This window comes from Macrobrachium rosenbergii, chromosome 4, assembly GCF_040412425.1.
Source record: "Macrobrachium rosenbergii isolate ZJJX-2024 chromosome 4, ASM4041242v1, whole genome shotgun sequence".
Taxonomy (NCBI): domain Eukaryota; kingdom Metazoa; phylum Arthropoda; class Malacostraca; order Decapoda; family Palaemonidae; genus Macrobrachium; species Macrobrachium rosenbergii.
Genome location: NC_089744.1, coordinates 57,074,563 through 57,091,170, shown reverse-complemented (window position 1 = coordinate 57,091,170; position 16,608 = coordinate 57,074,563). Strand labels below are relative to the sequence as shown.

General features: G+C 34.0%; 1 protein-coding gene across 1 annotated transcript in view; it reads right to left on the bottom strand.

Annotated features, from left to right (window-relative positions):
- The window catches only part of LOC136837770 (uncharacterized), a 1,038,075-nt gene that overhangs the window by 271,125 nt on the left and 750,342 nt on the right, over nucleotides 1-16,608 (bottom strand). The window contains exon 5 of the mRNA XM_067102702.1: nucleotides 7,305-7,408. Coding sequence (XP_066958803.1) covers nucleotides 7,305-7,408 — 104 coding nt within the window. The remainder of the gene's footprint in view (nucleotides 1-7,304; nucleotides 7,409-16,608) is intronic.

Genomic DNA, 16,608 nt, shown 5'->3' with positions numbered 1-16,608 from the left:
TTATCATGTGTTATGTGCAATAGTAATAATTGCTGAAGTATTGTATGTAGTGTGGTGTCAGATCTCAAAAGAGTTAGTGATTTAGATAACTTACCAGCGTAATTTAGAATTAATAATACACTTTTAATAGTAACGTAGTATATCACAACATGTGTGTGTGGTAGGAAGGTTTGTTTCAATTCAGTTGTCATCAGTTAAGATTATGTATTGACAGGTCAGGAATAGCAATCGAGTTGTAAAGCTTTGTCCCATATGAGAAGATGGCAAATGATTTCGCAATGTTACATATATTGTTCTGTTTGCGTCCCACGCGATTTTCTGGTAAAGACGTGTAACTTTTGAGAAATATGAACAATGGTTGCACTGAAGCATATGACAATTGCGTCATGTTCAAGATTGCATTGCTCTGATCAAATATTGTCCCGATTGCACTCAAAACATTTTGCTCTTCTAGAATTTTCTCTTGTATCTTGTTCCCAAAATGCCTTAATGACGTCATCTGATTGTTTTATCTCCTACCGGAATCGTAAAGTTTGTTCATTCTGATTTCAGAGACCGTTAGTGCTGGCTCTTTCTCTCTCTCTCTCTCTCTCTCTCTCTCTCTCTCTCTCTCTCTCTCTTCAAAAGAGAAGTGTATAAATTTGGTAATGGCGCCCAACAAAAAAGTGTTTTATGAATCTAAAGCGGCTGCATTTCAAGTAATTTTGCGAAAGTTTTCACAAACTTGTGTAAGGTAAAGTGAATTTTACTTATTATTACCATAGCATAATAAGGTATATTAAGAAAATTTTGGCCTTAGTGAAATTATTATTGGTAAATCTCTTATTTATTTTTGTGTGTTATTGTTTTTGCAGTCTCTTTGATTTTTCACATTTTATATATCGGTGATTTAAAATGTATCTATTTCGCATTTTATTTCTTGATAATTTAACATTGCATACTTGATTTCATTTTCATTTAAAAAGATTTTCTTTTCAAATCTTGAGTAATTCTTGATAGTTTAAATTTTGCTTGATTAAATTAATTTCTTGATGAATCAAAGCTTTTGTGATTTAGTTTTGTTTAATAATTTAACTTAAGAATGAATTAAATTTTTGTGTTGTTTTCAAGTAATAGTAAATTTTTCAGATTGTGATTTCTAATTATAAATTTTGAATTTAAAAATAAATTTTTGTATTTGGGATTTTTAAAAACAGTTTTTCATTTATTGACCACCAGTGAATAGGATTAATTGTGTGCATAAGGCAAAGTGATAAACATGTTTTGTTCCTTTAGTTTTGCTGAAGTGAATTAAGACCAGGGAAAAAGTTAAAGTTGTTTGATGGAGTGATGCTACTTTGCTCTATTATACTTCTTGTTTAATTGTTGATACCTCACACTTGTTTTGATAAACTTACTTTGATTTTTCACGTGATTAGTAAGTTTTTTACGGGATCACTGTTACTTTTAGAGTACTCAGTCGTAATTTTTATTGTTATGAGAGTTCAGGTATCTGGCTGAAGTGAGGTAAATTTCTGAATTCTGTGATTAGTTGTGTGATAACCAGGTACTTGGTACACATCGCGACAATATATATATATATATATATATATATATATATATATATATATAATATATATATATATATATATATATATATATATATATACTGTATATACATATATATATATATATATATATATATATATATATATATATATATATATATATATATATATATATATATATATATATATATATATATATATATATATATATATATATATATATAAATATATATATACATATGTATATAGAAATGTATGTGTTTTTGTATATACACACTCTGTAATGAGTTGGTAGTATCCTTCACCAAAATATGGACACTGATAATAACATACTGCTTTGCTTATATATATTTATAAATATAATAATTACATACAGATATAGAATATATATATATATATATATATATATATATATATATATATATATATATATATATATATATATATATATATATATATATAAATAAAATGTATATCATTGGATAACAACTTAAAACATTTTTGTCAGAGAGAGAGAGAGAGAGAGAGAGAGAGAGAGAGAGAGAGAGAGAGAGAGAGAGAGAGAGAGAGAGAGAGAGAGAGAGACAATAAAAAAGGCCGTATGTGTTTGAATAAAAGATTACAGGTTATGCGGCACAGAGCACTGTGAAAGGGAAGAATCAGGAATTATATTTTCTATTATTTATTTTTTTTTTAGAAAAGCGTTCCCATGCTATAAATATTATTGTCAACTGTGAATTAAAATATCAAGGACTATGACATATGATTATACAAAAATTATCTTAGAAAGGCTACATTAACTAATATTAGCCATAAAATACAAATAATTTATGCAACTCACTTGAGAAAGTGACTGAGGCTGACGGTTATGTGAATGAATGCGCATTATCTAAATTTCTGCCTAAGTACCTAAATAGACATATAAATGATCATACTAAATACATGCAAACATACTGTATCTACAACATTCCAACCTAATGAAACTACAGTCGAGCGTACATGTGGAACAACGACTTGAAGGCAATGGAAGTAATTACTGAAACACAGCTTTAAACGAACAACCAGTTTACCAATATGCTCCTGTATCAAAATGTGCATTAGCAGCACTTTGACGTAAGCTCGCTAAATGAAGCAATCTTGCTGCCGGTGTTATTGCGTACAGTACACCAACATTATCGTCATCTGGTGCATAACGCGAAATGACATTACACAGTGGAATACCTGGATAAGCATCAATACATTTGTTCAGCTAAGTATCCCTGTTAAAGCAGTCCTAATCTTATCAGCAAAATGAAAAATCACAGTGAAAAATCACAGTATGTTGTACTGATCCGGAAAATAATTATGCTTGTTTACACATAAACAGCACCAACTGACAACAAACGAAGAATGAACTACGTATATGCCTTACGTTTAACTGATGCTTTTGTTGTCTATAAAACAAACAATTCAATTTGAATGCACACAATTTTGTATGGAATCACATCAACAAATTTTCGGTAGCAATCACCAGTTTCAATATCACAACAAGGATGCACAAACTGATGTAAAACCATTTCTTCTCTCTCTCTCTCTCTCTCTCTCTCTCTCTCTCTCTCTCTCTCTCTCTCTCTCTCTCTCTCTTTGTCTAGCAATCACGTTCGGTTTGTTTGGCTCAATATCTTCTTCACAAATATATGCTAAGCCGAGATGACACCAAAATAAATAATTTAGTTCTACTGCAATGCAAACACAAAGAAAAAAAAAATTGAAAAAATACAGAAAAGGAAGTAGTCACTTTACCTCGTTAAAATAATTTCTTCCCAAGCTAAAAACGTGGGTTTTTTTCCTGGGCAGCCTAAATAACCTAATTTTTGTTAATCACAAGCCCACTCCAAAGGGAAAACGGAAACGGATATCAATTGTCTGTTTTACATCTAATGAGACAATTACTGATGAACCCTCTACAACGAAACTGACAAACCTGCACACGAGGGAATGGATATATCCGCAGGAAAAACAGATTAACCTTAAAAACTGATCCTGATAAACTAATGATAACGAAACAGACTTGAGAGAATAAGTTTGATAAGATACTGACGTATCAAAACCAAAATAAAAAATGTGCTAATATTCGAGATTATTATGAAAAGGTTGTCAGACGCTCATGGGATTAGACAAAAATTTTCAAATGTTACCCTGGTATGTTTTTCCATTAAAAAAAAAAAAAATCTTCAGCTATGCAATCGCTATCTCCTCAAGGTATCATTTTTGTGCTATGTCTAAGGCATCATTTAAAAAGGGTCAGACGGGTTATGTGGAATGAGAATGAACCGAATGAGCTTCAAATGCAAATTAACAGAATTTCATGCCAAAAATCGAACACAGCAAAATAATATGCAGGACGCACACGCTAACTGCCTAATCGAGAAGGTGGATTATTATTGCAATTTACTTCTGATATCAATTCTTACGAATTACAGAAAAATAACATATTCGCATACTTGACGGCGGATTTAATGTTTCAGTAACTGCTTTCAAAGCAACTCTTAAAATTCTGCACATCCCAATTACTGATGGCTTAGCTGGACGTAATGGTCCGGATCGTTACGAAAAGACGACTCAGAATAAATTAATAGAGACAATGCTTTTAAATCATGGGGAGCTGAATTTTGGACGCTATGGAGACGAAGGTTACATTTGGGAAAGGGGCAACATCTCTATAACCAACAATTTTCTAGAATGAATAAGTCTGAACTCACGAATTTACAACATTTAAGAACGTATGCTTTATGGTATAAAAAACTTACGGTTATTCATCTCACTGAAAATGTAAAATTAAACTGCATCGTAACGAAATATAACACAGAAAATAAAATTATTCTACGAACAACCATCAGCTTTAGGGACATCATTCAAGTGAATCTAACAGCTTTTCTAAAAAAAAAAAATACAATTGACGTCATTAATGACTAAGGAAATGGCATGGCAACATGACATTTTTCTTTGTTCTCTTTTACAACTGAACCACAACGCACCTGGCGCTCGCTGAAATCAGACAATCCGATTTTTTCTTCTTCCGAAAAACACCGCAGTTAAATTATTAGCGGTTAAAAACATATTTTCGGTTGTTTAGTCTTACGTACATACATACACAAAGATCTAAAAACATGCATCAAATACATGTATTTACACCACGAAAAGTTTATGACATACACTGGATTATCATTGTTCCGTAAGAAAATAGATAGTTTAACTCTCTAAAACCATCATGAACTCTTATAATTATATGAATTAAGACTGTAACCTGGGAATACAGCATTCCTGAAGTTGGCTGATATGAATGAAAAATCATAATAGCAGGTAGGTTCTAACTATTCAACAGTCCATCGACTCCATATTTTTTAGCAAATAAATTTCTCTCCGTGACAAGGAAAATTTTTTAATCTTTAAGAAAAATATCTATACTTCACTTGGCAAATAAAACTGGAAAGTTGTCCACCCTTAATATCTGTACCGTTAGTTTCTTGCACAAATAATAGAATAAACAGTTTCATCTGCAGGACGTACCAGTGTTAGATGTGAGTGGAGATCCACCTACTCTCACTGACGCTAAAACTGGTTCTTGAAAATAGATTTATGAACATTTGTAAGTATCAACATTTAACTATCTTAGGTACTTGAATTATACATTTTGAAGAGGTTATTCAGCAAATACTTCTCATAACAATCCATCTAAAAATTAAATTGATAAAACTCCCAGTAGAGAGCTATAAAAAGATGGATTACTTTTACGTGTATATGTATGAATACCTTCTGACTGTTCTCACTTATTACTTGACTCATTTTCTGCATGTATCACTTTCAAAATAATAATAGTTCCAGAAATAAATTCTGATTTCTCAATAAACTAGAAGTATTGTATGAAAGAATTTTCTTTTTACCTCAAAGAATTTTTACAGGATTAGGGAATTACAGGACGCATGTGACAGTGTACAATGTGTAGCGTTTTACTAAATCCATCCAGTACTTAAACCAACTAAAATTTGGGATTAAAAAAATAAACATGCATAAACTGATTGATTGATTATGTTTATTAAAACTGGCGTCACAACATCTACCTTACTGACGCCGTAATAAATCTAAATAGAAAACTAGAAATAAATAAGTTTAAAAAGAATTTCATGTAAAAATACCTAAAAAAAAAAAAAAATGTATATAACCATATTATCAATACTTACATATACTTTATATGTATAATTTAAATTTTGTTGATAAACGCTTACGACTGTACATAGACACAAGGGGCTAGCAACATCATCCTGTACTGACAACGGGAACACTACCACTTGCAAAAGTACTCTCGAAAGAGACAGGGATTACGGGGAACGAATATAAATCTATACATACAAACATACAGAATCTACCGGTCACTTATGAAAGACATATATACACATACAATAGGCATAATGACCCTCAACTCCTTGAAATTTTTCCGCTTATTTGGTACGCTTATAATATATATATATATATATATATATATATATATATATATATATATATATATATATATATATATATATATATATATATATATATATATATATATATATATATATATATATATATATATATATATATATATATATGTCTGTATGTATGTATGTGTGTGCGGATACATACATACATACATACAATGCATACATTATATATATATATATATATATATATATATATATATATATATATATATATATATATATATATATATATATGTATAACTGAATCACGAAAATATGGAACGTGATGAATATATAAATAAAGATAAAATCCACGAAGGAAACGGAAACACTGGAGTGCTGCTAGGCCGTTCAAAACTAGTCCTTTACTTACCTGCTAAGTAAAGGACTAGTGTCGAAAGGCCTCATAGCACTCAGTGTTTCCATTTCTTCTGTGATTTTATATATATATATATATATATATATATATATATATATATATATATATGTATGTATATATATATATATATACATATAAAAGTAACGCCCTGAGTTTCAGAGGCAGCGTTAGAAAAGGCAAGCAAAGTAAAGTAATTCCGGCCTCCATCTTCCATCCCCGTACAAAGAATACGGTGACTTTTCTCCCTAAAATAACATCAGCTGGGGGATTGTGGAACAGCTGTGGCGTTAAAGTGGGAACGTCAAAGCCATCTACTTTCTGTGCAATTCGCAGCAGCAGCAGCAGCAGCAGTCTTTCAACAATTGTTCATAACGTCTACTCTTTCCTAAAATTTTCCATCATTTTTTAAGGAAAATTCTGACGGTAACGAATTTGTTTTTCTGTTAACGGCCTACTCGCTTTCCAGACATTTGACGCATTCTAATGACGTGGCATCAGTATTCAGCCCTAAATAAAAACCCCACACCAAACCCCTAACTAACGTTCAGGTATTTAGTGTTCTATTTATTTAAGTCCTGCCATATGTTCCTCTGTTATTTCTCTCTGTTTCAGTGTCCCGTTCTCTTTTCAGAATGTTTCGCACGAATCCGAAATTTCTTGTTCAGATAACATCAAGCACAGAAGCAACCACATCTGCTTGAGGTTTACCAAATTTTTACTTTTTACTTACTTTATTTGAATTAAATCATTTTAATATAAAAAGCCTCCTAAGAAGTATGATACAGTAAAATTATATCTTTACTTACATCAAACTGCTACCAAGTGGGAAATGCACGCAGATAAAAGCAAAACTACACAACTATAAATATTCATACTTACCCTTCAGTATGTGAAAACAATGGGGGTCGGAGCCCCCCGCCCCTAAAGCCTCCGGTATAACCATATATTTGGTCCTCTTCTGCGTCGCTTAAACAACTTGATGGCTGAAAGAAAAAAAAGGGATTAAATTACTTTTTTCTCAAGTTTAAGAACAAGACGACAAAAATCTTCCCAATACATTGTTACTATGGCTAAGATGATTGGTTACCTAGATTACAATATAATAATAATAATAATAATAATAATAATAATAATAATAATAATAATAATAATAATACAAACATCCTTATCTTCATTATTAACATTTTTTTTATCTTTTTCCTAATTCACGCCATATCATCATCATTACCATCAGCAACGCCATTATTATTTTCAAATATAAAGCAACAGCGGACAAATATCCTCGTAAGAAATCTCTGATTCTATTGGCATTATAACATCCGTCATACTTGGGAAAACGATCAGTATGGTCATTAACGTTAACAAACAGCTGGTAAATAAGATGGCAGCAATACAAATGAAACGAAGATGAAATAAGGAATCCCAGAGTTGCGGGTTGAAGGGGAAGTTGAAGAGAAACAATCGGCGAAGCAAAATCAATTCCAAAGCACATTAATATCACAGGAAAAAGAACAATATAATTACGGGAAAATGTATTATTCCAAAAAAAATAATAACATTACAAAATAACCCAATGGACTGCTAATTCATTTCAATCCCAATTACAGCTAAAAACAATGGGATTCATTTTCTCTCCATCAATAGCGAAAAACTGCGTGGAGTGAATTTCCCCTAATTAAAACATCATCAACTTGCCAAGAGCAGGCGTTCTATTCACCAGTAAATAACCACAAACAATAAATATACTAATATTCCTCTTCATACCAGACGCCATCGCAATCCAAAACTCTCAAGTGTTACGGAATAAAATAGAAATATGTCTTGAGACCAAGGAAAGCGGTGGGGGGAGGGTGGGGGCAAGTATTTAGCACTGAGTGCTGCCGCCGGAAGTCCATTTGAGATGGCAGTTGTTAAGTCACAAGCGAGGCAAGTCAGTTCGGAGAGAGAGAGAGAGAGAGAGAGAGAGAGAGAGAGAGAGAGAGAGAGAGAGGTGTCTGCCTCTCTGTCTTTTTCAGAAAACAGGAAGCACGGCGTGCAAGGTATGAATAAGGTGGCCGAGTTCTCTCTGGCTATTTACTTGTCCTCTGTCTACTTCTCTCAAGAGCCAGAAATTGCGAGGTGGTAAATGATGATGAACATCTCTCTCACACAAACCAGCAAAGCTGGTGTGGTAGAAGATGAGTGAATGCTCTCTCTCTCTCTCTCTCTCTCTCTCTCTCTCTCCCTCAGACACCAGTACAAAAATACAGGGGAAACCGAAACAGAAGAAAAGTAGTTAGGAAAAAACAGAAAAACTTTTAAAAAACTGGTAAACGAATTCTCAGTGAATGTGAAGGGGCCCAGAGGAGAGAACGAGAGAGAAAAAAGGACTTGGAATACAAGGGGAAAAATAAGTAGAAATACAACAGAGGAAGTAATTCTCAGCCGAACGTGATACCCTATCTTCTATTTCGCAACGAATGCAATGAAAAAGCTTTTTATCTTAAAAGAATGAAACGCCAGCCATTAAGAACAACAACAATCACAATAAAAACAATATTAATAATACTCATAATTATATATAAATCTATAATAACACAAAAGAAAACAATGGCAGTTCAAGAGGTATAGGGTGATTGAAAATCAACACTTCTCAACTCAAAATATTAAGAAAGAGAAGCTATTAAGTATTCCTACCAAATATGTCACAATGATTCGCATGCATCACCTGCAGCCGTTCATTGCTTCCTCAGTAGTTCTTTGTTCACATACGTAGCACGATGGCTTTCTCCTGTATTAGCTGTTCCTAATCATTCAGACAATTTATACAGCGCTGACAGATATACTGTGTACGATTAAGTTTTCACTGCGATGGACTGATTTCCAGTTTTATAGAGATTGTTGGCTTGCAAGACAGGTAACAGTGGACATATGTTATGAACTGTAGCTACTATTGTCGTAAGCCTCCTTGAACAATATCAAAACTAATACTAAATAACAAATAGTAAAACTCTTTCTTATAGGCATTAAAGAATTTTTTAAGCCATAAGATATCTAAAACAAATACTCTTCAAATGAAATAAAAGTTTCCTCCTAATTAGGTATGAACCGATAAACATACAGTACAAGGAATAAGTCTCCTGCCATGCCTACTCTCGTCTCTTAAGACTGAACGAGAGAGAGAGAGAGAGAGAGAGAGAGAGAGAGAGAGAGAGAGAGAGAGAGATGATTGACCAGAAAATCAATGATACTAATCTTCGTATAATACACGAACTTTAAATATGAGAGAGACTCGGGCAGCGAGACTTCTTACTCGGCCTCACGTGTAAAACGACAAAATTTCTTCACGCACATAATGGATGTCTTCGAATACAATAAACGCTGAATAAATTAAACCCCGCCAAGAGGAAAATCTTAAAAGACTCGCGAGTAATTAGGGGCTTGTGGCGTGCTTAAGTATTCAGCCGCTTTTCAACGTAGGAAAAATACGTTCACTGCAACTAACATTGAACGCAACTAAATACTCAGGATTTTGGCCGAGAAACGAAAAATAAATTGAATCCAGTGACCAGGAGCGCGTCCCATCTGGCGATTTCTTTTTATTATTACAATCATCCTATCACCATCAGGCGGACGATAAATCTTGGCATCCTTCTATCGCTTTGCAATTCCTTTTCTCTCCTCGGCCTCCTCCACTCCTTTCTTTCTCTCTGTATCTGTGTAAACTTACACAGCATACATTATACAAGACGGAACATCGTGGTGTCAGTTTGCCCTGCAAATATGATAGAACTCTTTTTTTTCTCTCTCTTAAGGGCGTCGAATTCTCTCTTACCTATCCAGCTGTTATTCTTCTGTTCATCCTTTCGACAACAAAGAGAAAATCTATCAGTTAATGAACATCGTGAATGCAAAGCCTAAACTCCTCAACCAGAATTGATGATGACTGAATTCATTCAACCTCAAATGCTACCCTGTGAACTGTATATGTGAATATATACACACACATACATACACACACACACACACATATATATATATACACATACCTATATGAAATCTCATAACTTCTATAGGAGAGATGTGAAAGGTCTGAGTTCCGACGGCAAACATGGGGGGGGGGATGATAAGGCTAAAGATCGTCAAAACACCATAATGTAGCTGGCCAAGCTGCTACTTGACTCTCCCGATAAAGAATTCAAGAACAGAAAAAGAGAAATGTCAGAACGAAGAGAGAGGAAAAAAAAAGAGGAATACTTTTAGCGGAAAAAGAAGGGAAGGATGGTAGAAAGACTCAATAAAAGATGAACAAAAGATAAAGGATTGATATACGAAAGAAAAGGATAGGCCTACGGGTAAAGGGGCGAATTTCAGTGACATGTAAAAAGAGTAAAGATAAAGACGCAAAATTAATAACGATTAATAACAGTAAAAGGGGCGCTGAAATGAAAACATTAATGCCAAAATATTGCAGTTCAGCCAACCCCTGAAGATAATTTTGGGAGGGGAAATTCAAAATCCTACGGAGTAAAACAGAAAAATACGAATGTTGGCAAGAATACTGAATAGTCATCTTTGGACTGTGAAATAAAACGGGAAAACTACATGCCGATGTTGCTCTGGCAATTTCCTCTATTAAACGAAAATTAAATGAAATTTTTATTACAAAAAATAATGGAATTGTAGGCGATACCCTATCCCAAATCCTAGGCCTACTGTAAAAAAAAAAAATGATGCAAAGGCTAGGAGCTTAAATTGATAAAAATTAGTTAACATTTTTAAAGACGCAAAACGGCAAAAAATTATATTTCTTCACCTTAAAGAAAGTTCCACATACAATGACGGTAAAAGCTTAACATTTCTACAAATAAATCAGTGGTCCTTCAAGTGCAGCAATATAGAAGGCATTAACTTCCAGGCAAAGCAGACAATTCTAATATAATCTTGTTCAGATTCCAAAACCACCAGTAATCTATTTGATGAGAGAAGGGCATACTAAGCCCAGTAAAAGCACAAAATAAATCACCAAACATCGAAGAGGTGATTCAATATACGGTCAATTCTCCGACTATCGCAGGTCAAGACGCGTTTCGTTTTCTCTAATTCTTACAAGAGTAGCATTCACATATTGTAACATCATTGTACGAGTTTAAGTCCAAGTACGAATAGATCTCGTAAACATTAGGATGAACTAACAATTTAATTCCCCAAATTACATTAAAACAGTCAATTACCTAACCTGTGCTCCGAAATAGACGAGAGTGTGTAAGTTCTGATTAAATCTAACGGCACCTACTACCTTATGTCTTCAGAAGATTCCTGGTGAATAAAAAAAAAAAAAAACGAGCATGCGCGCGCGCGCGCACACACACACACATACACAAACACACACACACACACACACACACACAGAGCGAGAGAGAGAGAGAGAGAGAGAGAGAGAGAGAGAGAGAGAGAGAGAGAGAGAGAAGTGGGGATTACTGGCCCCGCGAACTTTCAGGCCCAAGTAAAAAGCGTGGGAGAAAGCGCCAGGACAAAACATTAAAACGACAAAAGCAACACTTCCACGAACCAAGAAGCAAGCAAACATACAACAAATACTAAGCAAACATAAGAAGTAAACAAACAGCGAAGTCTTAAGGCAGCATACACGCTCACAAACAAACACAAAAACAAACAAACACACGCACAAACACATACACACGAGGTATTTACGCACGCAGGCAAACGAGAAATATAAAGGCAAATGTCAATCACTACACACACATACACAAAATAAAGCTTGAGGATTTAGGACTAAGAGAGAGAGAGAGAGAGAGAGAGAGAGAGAGAGAGAGAGAGAGAGAGAGAGAGAGAGAGAGAGAGAGATTCTACCAAAATCTTGTCTTATTGAAAGAAATGAAGGTACGAAAATTTCTGCAACTGGCCATATTATCACTTTTAAACGATCGACTCCTCTTACAGGTTGCTCTCTAAGCAAAAGCCCGTGCTGGCGTTACGCCATTTTAATCATAAAAAACAACAAAAACTAGCGAACCATAGAATAATTATGACCTATTAAATATACCTAGTAAGTATAGCATACTCTGAAGCCACACGTCAGATGGATAGTAAACCGAAGCCAAAAGGAATCTAAATCGAAGGTATTTAATTTGATGCAATAATAGTTTCCACATGAAAGAATTTTAATCGAAATCGCAAACGGTTAAGTTATATTAAGAGCTTTCGGATATAACACTTGCTGAAACCTTGGAAAGGGCATTAAAAACCTACAAAGACATCGTCATGTGATATAGAAAACCATCGTCTAAAAACATAGATTTCTTAAAATGTGTGTGTGTGTGTATGAGAGAGAGAGAGAGAGAGAGAGAGAGAGAGAGAGAGAGAGAGAGAGAGAGAGAGAGAGAGAGAGAGCAATTAAAGGTACATACATGTTGATATTATTTTAATTTCTTCCTCTACCTGCCAAATGAGAGAGAGAGAGAGAGAGAGAGAGAGAGAGAGAGAGAGAGAGAGAGAGAGAGAGAGAGAGAGAGAGAGAGGTCCAAAATTATAATGTGAAGCCTTGAGGCAACAGTTTTGTACCTGCCACTCGAGACCGACCTTTGCTTCTCAAGACGTGCATCTCGACATGAGAAGCTGCTGCTGCTGCCCCAAGACCAAGAAACCTACTCCTAAAGCACAAGAATAAGATGATGATGATGAGGAAGAGCGAGATAGAGGAAAGAAGTGAGAGCAGGAGGGAAGACTGGAAAAGGATTCTCTCTCTCTCTCTCTCTCTCTCTCTCTCAAAGTTAAGAAAATTGCGGTTCTTTCCAAGATATAAGTGATATTGGAGAAGGAGGAGAGAGAAAGAGAGACGTTGAAGAGATAAGACTATATGAAAAGATACACAGAAGGTGGGCGTCTTATGAAAAATGGTGGGATGGGCGGTGAGGAAGTGGGTCGTTTGTAGAGAGAGAGAGAGAGAGAGAGAGAGAGAGAGAGAGAGAGAGAGAGAGAGAGAGAGAGAGAGAGAGAACGACCAGGTCAAATAGAGCTCTGTAAACAGTCGATATTCAAAACGAAAATGTGAGAGCGAATAATTTATCAGTGGCATTATATATTCAATAAGCTTTATAGATTTCATTGCATATCAAGAGTAATTTATTTACGTAGCGCATTCAGTCCGAATCTAACAAGCATTATCAAGCATGGTAATACCTGAGAATGAGTGTTTAGAGTTATTTGCACTTCCGCGTAACCACATTATCTTCAATTACGTGAAATGCTCTACTGAAATACCCTAACAGAGCACAGCACTTTCAGAAAGATATATTTATTTAGTTTTACGTTCATGCATTATTCATACAAGGGAAATTGTTTTAAAATATCTTCGCATCGATTCTGATACCAGGAAATTGATACGGGAATGAATAAGGCGTATTTTTTATTCTTGATGGGCACATATTTATATAAGGGTTAAAATGATGACATATGACACATTGTATATTATCAATTGTTGTCACAGTTTTTAAATAAAAAAAATGACAATGAAATAAAAAAAAATTTTCCAGATAAAAGATCATGATCCCTACCTCCTTGGTAATCTGGAATTGGTAATGTCAATGAAACTGTACAGGCAAATACCGATAATTTTTTCGATTAAATATCAATGAAAAATTATGATATATTTATTAGCCGAAGCACCGAATGCCAAAACTCCTAAGCCATACCACTGACGATGATTATTAGCTAAAACACATTACTCGGTACAGGGTTATCACATGCACTGTCCAAATAAATAAATAAATTGGCAACCAACAGACTCGACAGTTACCAGTATAACCGATTCGGAATTGGTTAGGAACGTTCAATGGAATGAGAATAGAAATAGTGTCTGTTTGCGGACCTTGAGTTTATCGCAACTGCACGAGAACGGAAACAAGTGAAGACCAGGGAATTACACCTAAAACGCTAGGATTGGAAGTCGTGACGTAAACCATTTTTGGTAGAAATTATTGGTACTCTACAGTGGATGAAGCAAAAAACTATCTAGAGTCATAGAGATAATCCACAGAAGACGAGGAAGTGGTTATGAGGTTGAATTGTTGAAGGATGTAGTCATTCACTAAAAGAATAAACAAGTATTTACTTACAGTCCCTAAATTAATCCAAGAGATGAGGAAGGTTATTGCACTCCAAGACATAATTAAACAATAAGAAATTAGCAACAACTTGGAACTCCGAAATGAATCAAACATAATGCCAGAGCCTCAGAATGAGAGTCTTACAATACACCTACAAATAATGACGACGAGACCATTCAGGTCGATAGAAACCGTAATTCAACAATGATCAGAACAAAGAGAGAAAAAAATGGCATGGAAGTTACAGAGCACTTGTTTTAAACGTGACGAAAAGAATGTGATTGGCTATCATTCAAGATTGCGTCAACAAAACAAGATGGGGTATACAAAATTAGGTCATTATACTTATTACAATAATCTATCGTTCCTACTTCCTTTCTGTGAAGGAATCTAAAAACACCATGCAGTAACAGACGGACAGAGAGGCAGACGGGAAAGCGGAAGGGAGGACTAATAAACACACAATAAGGTCGAGAACAGTTGCTTATTGGAACTTTTTTAATCAAAGGTAGTCTAGGAAAATTTCGTCATTAACAGACTGCGTCCCTTAACCCTGAAAATTACCCAGGAATCTATATGACGTGCAAGTCAATCACAGACACATTTGAAAACCAAATGCAAACAGTTTACAGCATCAAGGGCTCATTCCCAGTTAAAAATCAACATAACCACAAAGAGGCCCTGGAATATTCAGACGTAAACTGCAGAGTGCTCCTAAGTAAATTCAGATCTGAGAATATGGGACAACATCTATCGGAAAGCACTTCATGAGTAAAAGGTGCTGACTCCAAAATTATGATGGTGAGACATCGCTACATGTTTAAGGGATGAAACCACAATGGTCAAGGAAGTATTCACTAAAAACAAAGATGTGAATAATTTGTCGACATCCACCTACAGATACAGTAGAAGAACAGGGAAATCTTCTTGCTCGAGCTGATCCTGGAGGTCTAAATACAGAATGGGGAAATGCTTTTTTGTCTAGATGATTAATATAAGCCTGTAACTGACCATTACCAGAGGAGGCGGCGAAATGTTTAATACTCAAGAATCAATCCGGATTTATAACGAAAATATAAACATATCTGCGGTTGAAGGGATTATGTCCTAGCGACAACAAGAGAGAGCACCCTTCAGTTCTTTTACTTGCGACAATGCTTCCAAAGATATCAAAAAGCGATTCTTTGTGTGACACCACCTTGAAGCACAGAAGAAACAAGAGACTATACCAAGGTGACTATATTTTCAACTTCAAAATACAGCAAATATTTTCATCTCATCTAAGACTTCACTGACTGTTATTGGACAAAATCGAGTTTAAAACTGTTGAGTGTTCTATTATAAAATCACCGTCTTATAACTAAAGCTTTAAGTAAAACATTAAGATAATGCTACCACAAGAAATCATTACAAAAAGAGAAATGTGTAAAAATGATCTTCGTCCCACTGATTTTTCCTAAAAAATAATCATTCATAATATCAAGACACCACAATTTAAGACAATATAGAGACCTCCGCCTTACTACCATTTTAACCTAAAATTCCTCAGCGATTGTACCGTAATATTATATTCCCCACAAACGCACTCTTCAAGATATTTATCACTGTTCAATGTACCCTTCACTGGTAAAGTAAGTAATAATTTCCAGTCTAAATTTGCTCTAGTCAACAGCAAAAGCACTTATACAAATACACACGTATGTACACTCGCCATACATGTACACACACACATATATATATATATATATATATATATATATATATATTATGTATGTAATAGATATACATATACATATGGAGATATATATATATATATATATATATATATATATATATATATGTATACATGTAAATATATACTTATATATATATATATATATTATATATATATATATATATATATATATATATATATATATATATAATCACACAAACACACACATATATATATATATATATATATATATATATATATATATATATATATATATATATATATATATATAATATATTATATATATACAATAAAACACTCACTATTACAAACAATTATCCACTAATATTCACTAACAAAC